Raw genomic sequence first — 14784 nt, forward strand, 5'->3', positions numbered from 1 at the left:
AGGTCACAAAATGTAGAAAAACAGCAGATTTTTTTCGGATAAAGTATTCTGATTCATATCGGCATTAGTAAGAGCAAAATCTTTCTAGTGAAATGCATGTCTAGAAGACAATTCGAAAAAGACTAATCCCTACTTGTTCACATGAATAAATTTGAAGAAATAAAACCACCTAACCCCTTTTCCCCGCTATTTCAAAATTGAAAGTTTACATTTTGTTTTAGTTAAAATTTATTTTAGCTTAGTAAAATTGCAATATTCATTATATTTGTTGCTTTTACATTTTTCCGGACACGTGTACGAAAGTATTGGCGTAGCATTTCCTCTTCCTACGTGATTGACATTTGCCCCTTTCTTCACTAACAACTCAGTCGTCTTCTGTAATCTCTTAGAAACAGCAATGTGGAGGGGCGAGTCTATCCCATTCTGTGAATTGATAGCTGCACCATTTTCAATCAGTTTGTTCACAGTTGCTAGTATTTTCAAATCATCTGTGGAACAAATATTTAGGTATACAAAATATTTTGATCAAACGTATACATCTATTTCATTTATTACCTTAATGAATATTGTTTTTATTATATTTCTTTGAATATTTCGTGTGTTTAATTTCAACGAATTACCATGCTTTTCTATCTAACCGTGGGAGTTTTCGTGCTATCCGAACATGTGAATAGTCACCGACACTATCCATCGGCATCATTCGATTTTCCTCTTTTTAAACTCGGAAAACCTATGGTGGAATCCAAGCGCTACGCTAAATTTAAAGTCCAATAAAGCTATTTTATCCAATAAAAAAATCTGCATCGTTGACAAAAAAGTTTTCGTTGGTATAAAAAAATACCTTTATACTGACTATATAGTTTTGATGGAAAGAACTTTCCAGAATGAGGTAACCAAGAACGCGGACTGACTAAAAAGACCATGACGGTAAGTGCAGCACAATTTCATCATGCATCGGGCAGATACCTTGGATTGGACAACTAACTTTTAAATAAACAATTAAATATGCATGCTCTCGCGTTTAAAGTTTACATGTGCACCACTGACAGGTTCAATAGTAGTCAAATATTGTTAATTTTTTTAATCATAAATAGAATGTGTAGACAACTCTACTGTATATTAGAAATCCAATCTATAAGAATAAATGATGTACGCATACAACGAGGACGTTGCTTCAGAAGGAAGGAGGGATTACATTTAACTACCTCTCCCCATTTTTTCAAAATACTTTTGTATGATAAGTACATACAGAAATCTTATTTTGGACGATTAAATCTTTTTATTTTTGTAATAATTAACAGCAGTAACAGCATTAAAAAACAAACTTTAACTATTAGTACTGTGCAACAGTTTATTCAAGAAGCGGTGTAAATCAGATTGGGATACTTAAGAATTCAAAGGAACTTTTAAAAATCCAAAAAATTACAAAAAATCAATACCATTTAAAACTTACGAGCTTTTATACAACCATTTCCAAAAATAAATTAAAGTCCAGGCTTTGTGACGTCATTGATCACGTAAATTAACTTACCTCGTCATCGGTCATTTGCAAAAAATTATGTAACAAGAGGCCCATGGGCCACATCGCTTACCTGAGCAATAAGAGGCTCAGCTTAATGGAGTCATAATAAAAAATATGTGGACAATGTGGTATATTACATGTAGATCCTGTATAAATAAAATTCCACCCCACCCCCCAGATATTCTTGTGTTTGTGTTCTAGTCCTAGATGATTTTATAGTCATATCACATGTTGAGCACTGTAGTTCATAAAAAGATCCTAAACAATTGTTCATAAACGGGATATAAGCCTACATCACACTCTAAACCCCTTGTGAGGCCCAAGAACCGTCCAGGGGCTAAAGTCTAAACAATTTAAACGAATCAGCAATATGTCAAAGTGCTTGCATATAAGTAAAACCATACATAATAACATTTCAGTTTTTGAATAATAGAAAATGTTTTCCTTTGACAACTAGATCCCCAATCTCTAAGTTACAGCTTTTCTAGGCAAATGGTTTTCTAAAAAAGATTTCAAGATTTTTCTTTATATATTCCTACGTAAAAATTTGTCCCCCTGTTGTGACCCCATCCTACCCCCGGGGATCATGATTTTAACAAACTCGAATCTTCACAACCTGACAATGCTTCTACACAAGTATCATCTTTCCTGGCTGATTGGTTTCTGAGAAGAAGATTTTAACAGACTGTTCACTATATACTCTTACGTACAAATTCGACCCCCTACCCATTGTGCCCCCATCCTACTCCCGGGAGTCATGATTTTCACAACTTTGAATCTACACTTCCTGAGGATGCTTCCACATAAGTTTCAGTTTTCCTGGCCAAATGATTCATGAGAAGAAGATTTTAAAAATTTACTCTATATCTTCCTTTGTAAAAATCGTCCCCAACCCATTGTGGGCCCGTCCTACCCCTGGGAGTCATGATTTTCACAACTTTGAATCTAAACTATCTGAGGATGCTTCCACATAAGTTTCAGCTTTCTTGGCTGATTTTTTTCAGACAAGAAGATTTTTAAAGATTTATTCTATATATTCTTATGAAAAAAATTACACCACCCTCCCCCCAATGTGGGCCCGCCCTACCCCCGGGGGTCATGATTTTCACAACTGTGAATCTACACTACCTGGGGATTCTTCCACATAAGTTTCAGCTTTCCTGGCAGATTGGTTTGTGAGAAGAATTTTAAAGATTGACTTTATATATTCCTATATAAACATTCCAACAGCCCCCCCCCCCCATTGTGGACCCGCCCTACCCAGCAGGAGTCATGAACTTTACAACTTTGAATCTTCACCTAGGCACCTGATCCTACCTCTATCTATTTTAAGGTCCGTGTTGCTCTGCTTTGAATTTGTATTTCGTTAAATGGATTTTTGAGATGGTTCACGGTTTGTTATTGTCATTTTTTTTATGATAGAATATATATATATATATATATATATATATATATATATATATATATATATATATATATATATATATATATATATATAATGAATTGTAAAATAATATTTCCTATATTAAAGTTTTAATCTTACCAAGTTGCAATGTTTTTATACAGCAACATATGGATGATTCACCATTTCTGTTAAGTTTGTTCACATCAGCACCAGCTTCTAACAGTTTTGTTATTAAGGGAATATTCAATGTGGCAGTTGCAAAACAAAGCGGGGGATTATCTCCTATATTTGGATCAGCGTTGCAGCTCAGTAGTTTTGATAATATTTTCAATGTGATTTCTCCCTTTCTTCCTCCTACCAAAACTGCGAGAGGTGACAATCCTTTTTTCGTTATAACATTGACGTCTGCACCTTTCTTTAGTATATAATCTACTATTTGTTCCATCTTTAAATCTGAAAACAAAAAAATATTTCATATACCTTCAAAGTCATATGGAGGAGTGCTGATTATCAGGCTGCTTATTATTTATGTTGAAATGATGTAAGGGTCTTATGCAGTTAAAAGCTATCAGAAAATGCGTAAAATGAAATAAAAATAAATACATCCGACGGTAAATGATTTTATCCAGCTTGTTGTGTGGTTTCTACGCGTTTCAGGAAAAGAAAACACAACTCATTGGATAATACACTAGAGTTTCTAACAAAAAATCAAACATATTTTTTAACCAAAAATTCTATACTACAGCAAACGAGACATTAATCGAAAGACTACCATGTTGGTAGCTGGCATGACCCAAAACAAAGACTGAAATGATCGTTACATATTTCCTTTGCTTTCATCAGACAATATTTAATCTTACAACAATAATATAGTGTCATACAATATGTAAATTTTAAAGAACTAGGAAAACGTTATCTTTGATATTCCCCCACAACAAACCAGATCATCGACATATATTCAGACTTCACAAACTTCATAACATTTCTTATACTTTCTTTTTTTTTAATATTTGTAAGAGACAAGTTATTCCAAGTACAAAATGCAAAATATATAGAGACAAAATTAAAGAGAAAATTAATCTTTCTTACAAATTCCCAAAAGGTAAAAAATTAAAAATTCATATCATTTAAGGTGAACCTTAAAGAAACTGATGAATTAATATAGTGCTAAAATTCATGCATGGAATAAAAATAAATAGATCTAGAGTCATTACATCGTTTCTGTTAAAGACCGAGAAAATATGCTCCTCCTTCAAATTTACCTGGTCAGTGTACCCCTGTCAATCAAATAAAATTGAGGCCCCAGATTGAGTGTTAGAAAATGATTGACATTTGTATACTCTGCATATGTATACCATGTCTAGCGCTCGCAACGATCGTGCAATTAACTTTTGTCTTTTGATGCATACCGTGACTATAAATCGCCATGTCTATTAGCACCATGAACAAAAGAAACTACTGTCGGCAGAAATTAAATTCTCTTGAAGATTCAAAAATATGAATTAAAAATTTACTCGTACTTGGTTTATGTATCACAACAAACGCGCTGATCATCTATTGTCTGTCAAAATAAATGGCGCCGATCATCGATGTAAACGTTCTTTTATTAATAAAGATGTTTGTGAATAATTGAGATTAAATAATTAAATTAAATATTGCGTGCAAGATTTATATCGTTAGGTATCACATTTCTTTAAAAAATTTCACGAGCCGAAACCGGAAGAGAAACAAGTACAGACAACTCTGGTACATGCGCAGCTGGTAGAATTATTGTGCATTTTAACAGCTGATCTGAGATGTTATACAAGAGTATGTTGCATAAATGTTGCGTTAGTATTTGAGTATGGTGGAATGGTCGTATAATGCATAAAACATTGCAATAAATTCTAAGTAAATCTCGTAAGAAACTTGTTCAAGCAAACTAAAGATTTTGCCCATGTCGCACGCGGTTATTCATACTTTTAAAATCCTTTAAACGATCACCAATTTTTTTATAAGTACATATAAAAATACAATATTTTTTCTAGATCATCGGATAAACTCTGTTCAGAGCACTTTAATACCCCGTTTATATAGACATGTATACACAAGCGAGGGTGTTTCCCTCGGGCTTCACACTTTTATCGATATAGGCTCCACCCCCACCTGAACTTACCTGATGTAAACCGACCGGTTAAAAACCTCGGCCTTTAAAAAAGGGTATATTGTTAATAGATAGCCATGTTATGACCTTGAATTGCTAGTATTACATAATGGTCACTATGATATTTATGTATACTTAGGTACTGCGCACTGAATGGTGTTAATGATAATTAACAGAATGAACTCTGTCAGACTCTTGTAGCAATGCATAGTATTCCTAAATGATGTTATGAAACCAGGTGAATAATACGGGCATAATAATATCCAAATTGAGTGTTTAAAAACAAGTGTCATATTTGGCGATTCTGTGTCTGCAACGATAGCTCTGGTACTCTATATTGAGTCATGTATTGTGTATTCTATATATTAACCTTTGTAACCTTTTATGCCATGTATGAATGAACGTATTATGAGTAAGTGATGCCTCATACTAGGTGTGGGACTCTGAGACCCAGGACTCGGAGACTCAAATCCTGCATCCAGACTCTTTGATTGGCAGTTTTGACGGTTTTGTCACTTTATTTAGGAATAAACTCTTAATCTTAATTTTGAACACTGAATGTTCACTCATGATTGTCGTAAATGGGCCGAACTAGTCAAAACTGTCCATCATATGTAAAATGTTATATATACCCATGAAAAATGATGTTGAGCAGATAGATTCCGCTTATAGAGATTCTGAGACTCTTGATTTGGGCTGCTTTTAATCGTTGTAACTATACGATCACGCTTAATAAAACCGCTTGAGAAAGAAATACTGTACTTGTGATCACTAAGTTTGAGCTGAACCTGAATTGGATCCGTAAGACAGTAGGCTTACATGAGCTTTCTTGGTGCCAGTGACCAGGACTGAGCGAAGTTCAATACAGAATAAGGCAAGAACCATTTCTACATGTCTCTTATAGCTATCTCGAAGTAAACAACTTTGTCTAAGCACCCAATATGACGACAGGTGATGGGTTCGATAAAAAAGAATTTAAAAATCAAATGGAGCAATTAGAAAAACAACTAGACACGATCTCGTTGCGAGCAAAGAGGCGGTCTTCCGTTCGATATTTAGAAGGTGATATGACATCCTTGACTTTGATTTTCGATAACAAAACATGATTTGGAGTTAGGAGATGAGTACTTACGCTTTTCTATATCGCTTTTTTATAAGTTCTCTTACGTAGCTTTTTAAAACATTTGCATTTTTTCTAATCGAGATAAATAAGATTAAACTTTTTTACCTCTAGTCCCAAAAAAACCCTTATAAGGTAAACGAATGAGAAAATAATGGCATTGTAAGGATATATAAACGTTTTATTTTGCTTCTATAACATTCCACAAAATATCTCTCAGTAAAGGGCTACAAATGAAAGACTTAGGAGCCTTTTGGTCCCCTTATTTGAGGGGTAAACCCTTTTTCTGGATATCAAATGAAAGGTTATTTAATTCTAAACACATTTTGTTCAATAAGTGTTTAGAAATTTGTTACCGTTCTTGGGATATATAAGAAAAACGTTTTTAGGGGCTGATCCCTTATCTCCTTTTAGGGGCCGTTTAACGAAATTTTGATAGTTGCATATTATTAAGTAAATCACTTTGAGCATCTTTTATTCTATACTCCATATCAAAATCTTTTCCCTTTCTGAGATATCGGGGATCGAAATTTTGAACTTTTGGCCCCTAAAAACCCCTAATTACGTAACACATGATAAAATCATTACATTGCTAGGATATATAGCTGTGAGATAAACGTATTTGCTTCTATAACATTTCACAAAATATCTCTTAGTAAAGGGCTACAGATATAAGACTTTAAAGCCCTTTTATCCCCTTATTTTAGGGGCCAGAACCATTTTTCTTGATATCAAATGAACGGTCATTTAATTCTAAACACATTTTTTTTCAATAAGTGATTAGTTATATTTTACCGTTATTGAGATAAATGAGAAAGAAGGTTTTAGGGGCTGATCCCTTATCTCCGTTTAGGGGCCGTTTAACGAAATTTTAAAAGTTGCATATTACTTAGTACATCATTTTGAGCATCTTTTATTCTATACTGCATTTCAAAATCTTTTCCCTTTCCGAGATATCGGGGATCGAAATTTTGGACTTTTGGCCCCTTAAAACCGCTAATTACGTAACACATGATAAAATCATTACATTGTTTAGATACATAACTGTAAGATAAACATGTTTGCTTCTATAACATTTCACAAAATATCTCTCAGTAATGGGCTACAGATGAAAGACTTTAGAGCCCCTTGGTCCTCTAATTTGAGGGGCCTGCCCCTTTTTCTTGATATCAAATAAAAGGTCTTGTGAATAAAAACTTTTTTACATAACATGTCTTAACAAAATATTTTTCAGAAAAGAGATAAACAAAGAAAACCAGTGTAAATTACAACGTTTTTTTAATTTCAATTTTCGGATCCAGGCGAGCTCCGGCGATTTTCAAACCAAATCCAAATGAAAATAAAATTACAAATCTGCAATCTTTTGTCTACTATCCCTGAAAGTTTGAACTCCATATCTTTAATCGTTTAGGAAAAGTTCCACGGACAAGCAACCCCTCTAAAAATCGCTAAAACGTCGATTTCTCAACAACGGAAGTGACGTCATCAAAATAAACAAAAATCTATAAACTTTAGATTACTATCTAACAGATCTGAAAGTTTCATGAAAATCGGCCAGGCCGTTTTTGAGAAATCGCGCGCACAAAACTTGTAAGAAAAAAAGAAAAATAACTAGACACGATCTCGTTGCGAGCAACGAGGAGGTCTTCCGTCCGATTTTTAGAATATGGAATATGACCTTACTCTTGATGTTCGTTAACGAAACGTATCCTGAAAAGGAGGCGTGATCTAAGAGTAATGGGTGAAACACTATCTATATATCCCTTTGGTGTCCCTTATTTGAGGGATCAGCTCCTTTTTATTCATTTTAGTTTAAGGGTATTTTTGTGTACCGCTAGTAGGTGTTTAGAAATTGGTTACCGTTTTTGAGATATCTGGGAAAACTCGTTTTCATATCCGGTCCTAAAACACCTTTTAGGGTCCAGATAACAAACAATATATGGTTGTACATTATTAAGCACATTATTTTGAGCATCTTTTTTTAAATACTGCTTTCCAGAATTTTCCTCTATTTCGAGATATTGAGGATCAAAGTGTTGGACTTCTGGCCCCTTAAAATCCCTAATTACGTAACAGTGGAGTAAACGATTGCCATGTATAGGTAAATAACCTTAGTATGAACATAATTGCCTCTATAACGTATCACAAACTTATTCACAGAAAAAAGTTATCATTAAAAGACTTTAGAGCCCCATCAGCCCCTTATTTGAAAGACCAGCCCCTTTTTCTTGATGCAATAAGAATGTTCTTGTCAATTCAAACACATTTTGTCCAACAAGTGTTTAGAAATTCTGTACCGTTCTCGAGATATCTTGAGAGGGTTGGTTTAGGGGCCAACCCTGTTACTCCTTTTAGGGACCGCAAAACAAAGAAATTATGGTTGCAGATTGTTAAGCCTAATATTTTGAGCATCTTTTGTTCAACATTGTTTTTCAAAATTTACCTCCATTTTGAGATATTGAGCATCAAAGTTTTAGACTTCTGGCCCCTTAAAATCCCTAATTATGTAACGGAGGAGTAAATGATTGCCATGTGCAGGCGAATAACGTTAGAATGAATATAATTGCTTCTATAACGTATCACAAAATATTTCACATTAAAAAGTTATCATTAAAAGAATTAGATCCCTCTCAGCCCTTTATTTGAAGGGCAAGCCCCTTTTTCATGATTTCAAATGAAAGCTTTTGTCAATTCAAAAACATTTTGTTCAACAAGTGTTTACAAATTTTGTACCGTTCTCGAGATATCTTGAGAGGGTCGTTTTAGGGGCCGATCCTGTAACTCCCTTAAAGGACCGCATAACAAAGAAATTATGGTTGGTTTTGTTAAGGTACCTCACTCCTCATGTTTTGATTTCAATGCGCAGGTGATCATTATATTTAAAATGAATATGATTTTATTTATTTAATCATCACAGATAAATTATTATTTCATAATTACACAACATTCATTAAGAAAATCCATTTGAATTCAAGAAACAAACAAGTTTTTTGGGGAACTATTTTTTCGTGCGAAGGTTTTTTAGACGAAAATGACAGAAACAAGCAATTTTATGAATTTTCAATATACTTTTCTTTTTATTATACTTTATTCGTTATTATCATTTTTAACATTTGATAGGTTTGTAACATATTTTATAGGTTCTGTTCGACATGTACAAAATCAAATCTTGAGAATGTGATAGGCGTCTAGCATAAAATCATGCATTAATATAGAACATGTCTGAATTTTTTTAAGCCAAATTTTGCGTGAATTTTACCTTTGAAGCACTATTTCTAAAATTTGACATCACTGACCCCCATGTTATATTATGTCAAAATGATACTGAATACATATTTAGGCAAACTGGATTAATCTTAGAAAATTCTTGATATTCAAGAAGTTTTTATTTCAAATCAAATTGTAATATTATAGAAATTGTCTATTTTAAGTGTAAAAAGGTCACACAAAAAATTTATGCAACTTTGTACAAATTTTTTTCGTAATCCCTCTATTCAGTGTGACCATTGTGCACAATTAAAAACAATATTTGAAGAAATAAGTTTGCTTAATCAAAAATACTGACAACAAATCCTAATCAGGATGAAATTGCATTTTAGGTGCAAAAATGTCAAATTAAATGGGCCATAACTCAGAGGGATGGATACTGATCCCCCATTATCTTTGTATTTTTTAAGTTTGTTTTGTCTACAGATTTCAATGATATACTTCTCAAGAAAATCTTGATACAACAACATTGAGGAGTGGGATACCTTAAGCTCAATATTTTGAGCATCTTTCGTTCAATATTGCTTATCAAAATTTTCCTCTATTTTGAGATATTGAGCATCAAAGTTTTGGACTTATGGCCCCTTAAAATCCCTAATTACGTAACATAGGAGTAAATGATTGCCATGTGTAGGTGGATAACGTTAGAATGAACATAATTGCTTCTATAACGTAACACAAAATATTTCACAGTGAAAAGTTATCATTAAAAGACTTTAGAGCCCCCTCAGCCCCTTTTTTGAAGGGCCAGCCCCTTTTTTTTGATGTCACATAAAATCTCTTGACTTTATTAAGATTTTTTGTTGTACATGTTATAACAAAATACAATCAGGGAAAGAGATATTGAAAGAAAACCACGAAAAATCACGAAGCCTTTTTAACTGTACTTTTCGAGCTCGGCGAGCTTCGGCGCTTTTGGTAACAGAAAAATATATATACCACATGTCAGATCTACAACCTTTTGTCTACAATCCCTAAAAATTGAACTCAATATCTTAAATCGTTTAGGAGTTTACCCCTAGACAAGCCGACCCTCTGAAAATCGTTAAATTGTAAATAACTCAAAACTGGAAGTGACGTCATCATTAAAAAAAAATTCCAAAAAGGTTCAGATCATTATCTATCAGACCTGAAAGTTTCATGTAAATCGGTCGAGTAGTTTTAGAGAAATCGCGTACACAAAACTGGTTGGAAAAAAAAGAAAAATAACTAGACACGATCTCGTTGCGAGCAACGAGGAGGTCTTCCGTCCGATTTTTAGAATAAGGAATGACCTTATTCTTGATCTTCGTCTACGAAACTTATCCGGAAAGAAGGCGGAATCTATGAGTGTAATGGGTGAAAGAATATCTATCCCATTGGTGTCCCTTATTTTTGAGGGATCAGCTCCTTTTCATTCAGTTTAGTTAAAAGGTATTTTTGTGTACCGCTAATAAGTGTTCAAAAATTGGTTACCGTTTTTGAGATATCTGGGAAAAATCGTTTTGATATCCGGTCCTAAAACTCCTTTTAGGGTCCAGATAACAAACAATATATGGTTGTACATTGTTAAGCACATTATTTTGAGCATCTTTTGTTAAATACTGCTTTCCAGAATTTTCCTCTATTTCGAGATATTGAAGAGCAAAGTGTTGGACTTCTGGCCCAAAATCCCTAATTACATAACATAGGAGGAAATGATTACCATGTATAGGTAAATAACCTTAGAATGAACATAATTGGCTCTATAACGTATCACACAAAATATTTCACAGTAAAAAGTTATCATTAAAAGACTTTAGAGCCCCCTCAGCGCCTTATTTCAAGGGCCAGCCCCTTTTTGTTGATTTCATAAGAATGTTCTTGTCAATTCAAACACATTTTGTTTAACAAGTTTTTTACAAATTGTGTACCGTTCTCGAGATATCTTGAGAGGGTCGTTTTAGGGGCCGACCCTGTAACTCCTTTAAGGGACCGCATAACAAAGAAATTATGGTTGCAGATTGTTAAGCTCAATATTTTGAACATCTTTCGTTCAATATTGCTTTTCAAAATTTTCCTCTATTTTGAAATATTGAGCATCAAAGTTTTCGACTTCTGGTCCCTTAAAATCCCTAATTACGTAACATAGGAGTAAATGATTGCCATGTATAGGTACAAATAGCGTTAGAATGAACATAAATGCCTCTATAACGTATCACAAAATATTTCACGGTAAAAAGTTATCATTAAAAGACTTTAGAGCCCCCTCAGCCCCTTATTTGAAGGGCCGGCCCCTTTTTCATGATTTCAAATGAAAGCTCTAATCAATTTTAACACTTTTTTTCAACAAGTGTTTACAAACTTTGTACCGTTCTCGAGATATCTTGAGAGGGTCGTTTTAGGGGCCGACCCTGTCTACTATCCCTGAAAGTTTGAACTCGATATCTTTTATAGTTTAGAAGAACGTAGAGGAACAAGCGACCCCTCTAAAAACCGCTAAAATGTCAATTTCTCAAAAACGGAAGTGACCTTATCAATAAAATAAAAAACCTAAAAGGTTTAGATCATTATCTATCAGATCTGAAAGTTTCACGGAAATCGGTCTAGCCGTTTCTGAGAAATCGCGTGCACAAAATTTGTAAGAAAAAAAAAAGAAAAATAACTAGACACGATCTCGTTGCGAGCAACGAGGAGGTCTTCCGTCCGATTTTTAGAAGAAAATATGACATCATCGATTTTGATTTTCGACAACAAAACATGATATGGAAAAAGGAGTGAAGTACTAATGCTTTATTGCATCGCTTTTTATAAGTTTTATTACATCCCTTTATTAATTGCTTGCATTTCCTCCAATTAAGATTGAAAAGACTAAAAACCCATATTGGGTAACACAAGAGAAAATCATTATATTGTTAGAATATTTAAACGTATTATACGTAATCTAGCATCAATAACCTTTCACAAAATGGCTCTCATTTAATGGCTATAGATGAAAATTTTTAGAGCCCTTTGATCCCTTAATTTAAGGGGCCAGCCCCTTTTTCTTGAAATCAAATGAAAGGACATTTATTTCTGAAAACATTTTGTCAACAAGTGTTTAAAAATTCGTTACCGTTCTGGAGATATATGAGAAAGAAGGTTTAAGGGGCCGATCCCTTATCTCCTTATAGGGGCCGTTTAGCGAAAATTCGAAGATTGTATCTGGTTAAAAACATCTTTTTGAACAACTTTTCTTCAGTACTGCATTTCAAAAATTTTTCCTTTCTGAGATATGGGTGATCGAAATTTTGGACTTTTGGCCCCTAAAACCCCTTAATTACGTAATACATGACAAAATCATTACATTGCCTGGATACATAACTGTGAGATAAACATATTTGCTTCTATAACCTTTCACAGAATATATCTCAGTAAAGGGCTACAGATTAAAGACTTTAGAGCCCTTTGGTCCCCTAATTTGAAGGGCCAGCCCCTGTTTCTTGATATTAAATGAAAGGTCATTTAATTCTAAACAAATTTTGTTCAAAAAGTGTTTAGAAATTCGTTACCATTCTGGAGATATATGAGAAAAAAGGTTTTAGGGGCCGATCCCTAATCTCCTTATAGGGGCCGTTTAACAAAATTTTTAAGGATGCATTTTGTTAAGACCATTAGTTTGAACAACTTTTCTTCAGTATTGCATTACAAAATATTTTTCCTTTCTGAGATATGGGTGATCGAAATTTTGGATTTTTGGCCCCTAAAACCCCTTAATTACGTAATACATTACAAAATCATTACATTGCCTGGATACATAACTGTGAGATAAACATATTTGCTTCTATAACATTTCACAAAATATCTCTCAGTAAAGGACTACAGATTAAAGACTTTAGAGCCCTTTGGTCCCCTAATTTTAGGGGTCAGCCCCTTTTTTCTTGATATCAAATGAAAGGTTATTTTATTCTTAACAAATTTTGTTCAACAAATGTTTAGAAATTCGTTACCGTTCTGGAGATATATGAGAAAGAAAGTTTTAGGGGCCGATCCCTTATCTCCTTTTAGGAGCCGTTTAACAAAATTTTTAAGGTTGCATAATGTTAAGATATTAATTTGAACAACTTTTCTTCTATATTGCATTACAAAATAGTTTTTCCTTTCTTAGATATGTGTGATCAAAATTTTGGACTTTTGGCCCCTAAAAACCCTTAATTACGTAATACATTACAAAATCATTACATTGTTTGGATACATAACTGTAAGATAAACATATTTGCTTCTATAACATTTCACAAAATATCTCTCAGTAAAGGGCTACAGATTAAAGACTTTAGAGTCCTTTGGTCCCCTTATTTGAGGGGCCAGCCCCTGTTTCTTGATATTAAATGAAAGGTCATTTAATTCTAAACAAATTTTGTTCAAAAAGTGTTTAGAAATTCGTTACCATTCTGGAGATATATGAGAAAAAAGGTTTTAGGGGCCGATCCCTAATCTCCTTATAGGGGCCGTTTAACAAAATTTTTAAGGATGCATATTGTTAAGACCATTAATTTGAACAACTTTTATTCAGTATTGCATTACAAAATATTTTTCCTTTCTGAGATATGGGTGATCGAAATTTTGGACTTTTGGCCCCTAAAAACCCTTAATTACGTAATACATGACAAAATCATTACATTACTTGAATACATAACTGAAGGATAAACACATTTGCTTCTATAACATTTCACAAAATATCTCTCAGTAAAGGGCTACAGATTAAAGACTTTAGAGCCCTTTGGTCCCCTAATTTTAAGGGTCAGCCCCTTTTTTCTTGATATCAAATGAAAGGTTATTTTATTCTTAACAAATTTTGTTCAACAAGTGTTTAGAAATTCGTTACCGTTCTGGAGATATATGAGAAAGAAAGTTTTAGGGGCCGATCCCTTATCTCCTTTTAGGAGCCGTTTAACAAAATTTTTAAGGTTGCATTTTGTTAAGAATATTAATTTGAACAACTTTTCTTCTATATTGCATTACAAAATAGTTTTTCCTTTCTTAGATATGTGTGATCGAAATTTTGGACTTTTGGCCCCTAAAAACCCTTAATTACGAAATACATTACAAAATCATTACATTGCTTGGATACATAACTGTAAGATAAACATATTTGCTTCTATAACATTTCACAAAATATCTCTCAGTAAAGTGCTACAGATTAAAGACTTTAGAGTCCTTTGGTCCCCTTATTTGAGGGGCCAGCCCCTTTTTCTTGATTTCAAAAAAAGTCATGTAAATAGAAACTTTTTTACATTACATGTCTTAACAAAATATTTTTCAGAAAAGAGATAATTAAAGAAAACAAGAAAAAATTACGACGTTTTTTCCATCTCAATTTTCGGGTCCAG

The 14784-nt window shown here is 33.4% G+C and overlaps 1 protein-coding gene across 1 annotated transcript in view; it reads right to left on the reverse strand.

Annotated features, from left to right (window-relative positions):
* LOC128164918 (uncharacterized) overlaps positions 1-14784 on the reverse strand; it is a 100588-nt gene that overhangs the window by 29701 nt on the left and 56103 nt on the right. The window contains exons 16-17 of the mRNA XM_052829019.1: positions 3066-3380; positions 279-488 (exon numbers count right to left, since the gene is read on the reverse strand). Of these exons, the coding sequence (XP_052684979.1) occupies positions 279-488; positions 3066-3380 (525 nt within the window). The remainder of the gene's footprint in view (positions 1-278; positions 489-3065; positions 3381-14784) is intronic.

Source organism: Crassostrea angulata, chromosome 10 (assembly GCF_025612915.1).
Source record: "Crassostrea angulata isolate pt1a10 chromosome 10, ASM2561291v2, whole genome shotgun sequence".
Classification (NCBI taxonomy): domain Eukaryota; kingdom Metazoa; phylum Mollusca; class Bivalvia; order Ostreida; family Ostreidae; genus Magallana; species Magallana angulata.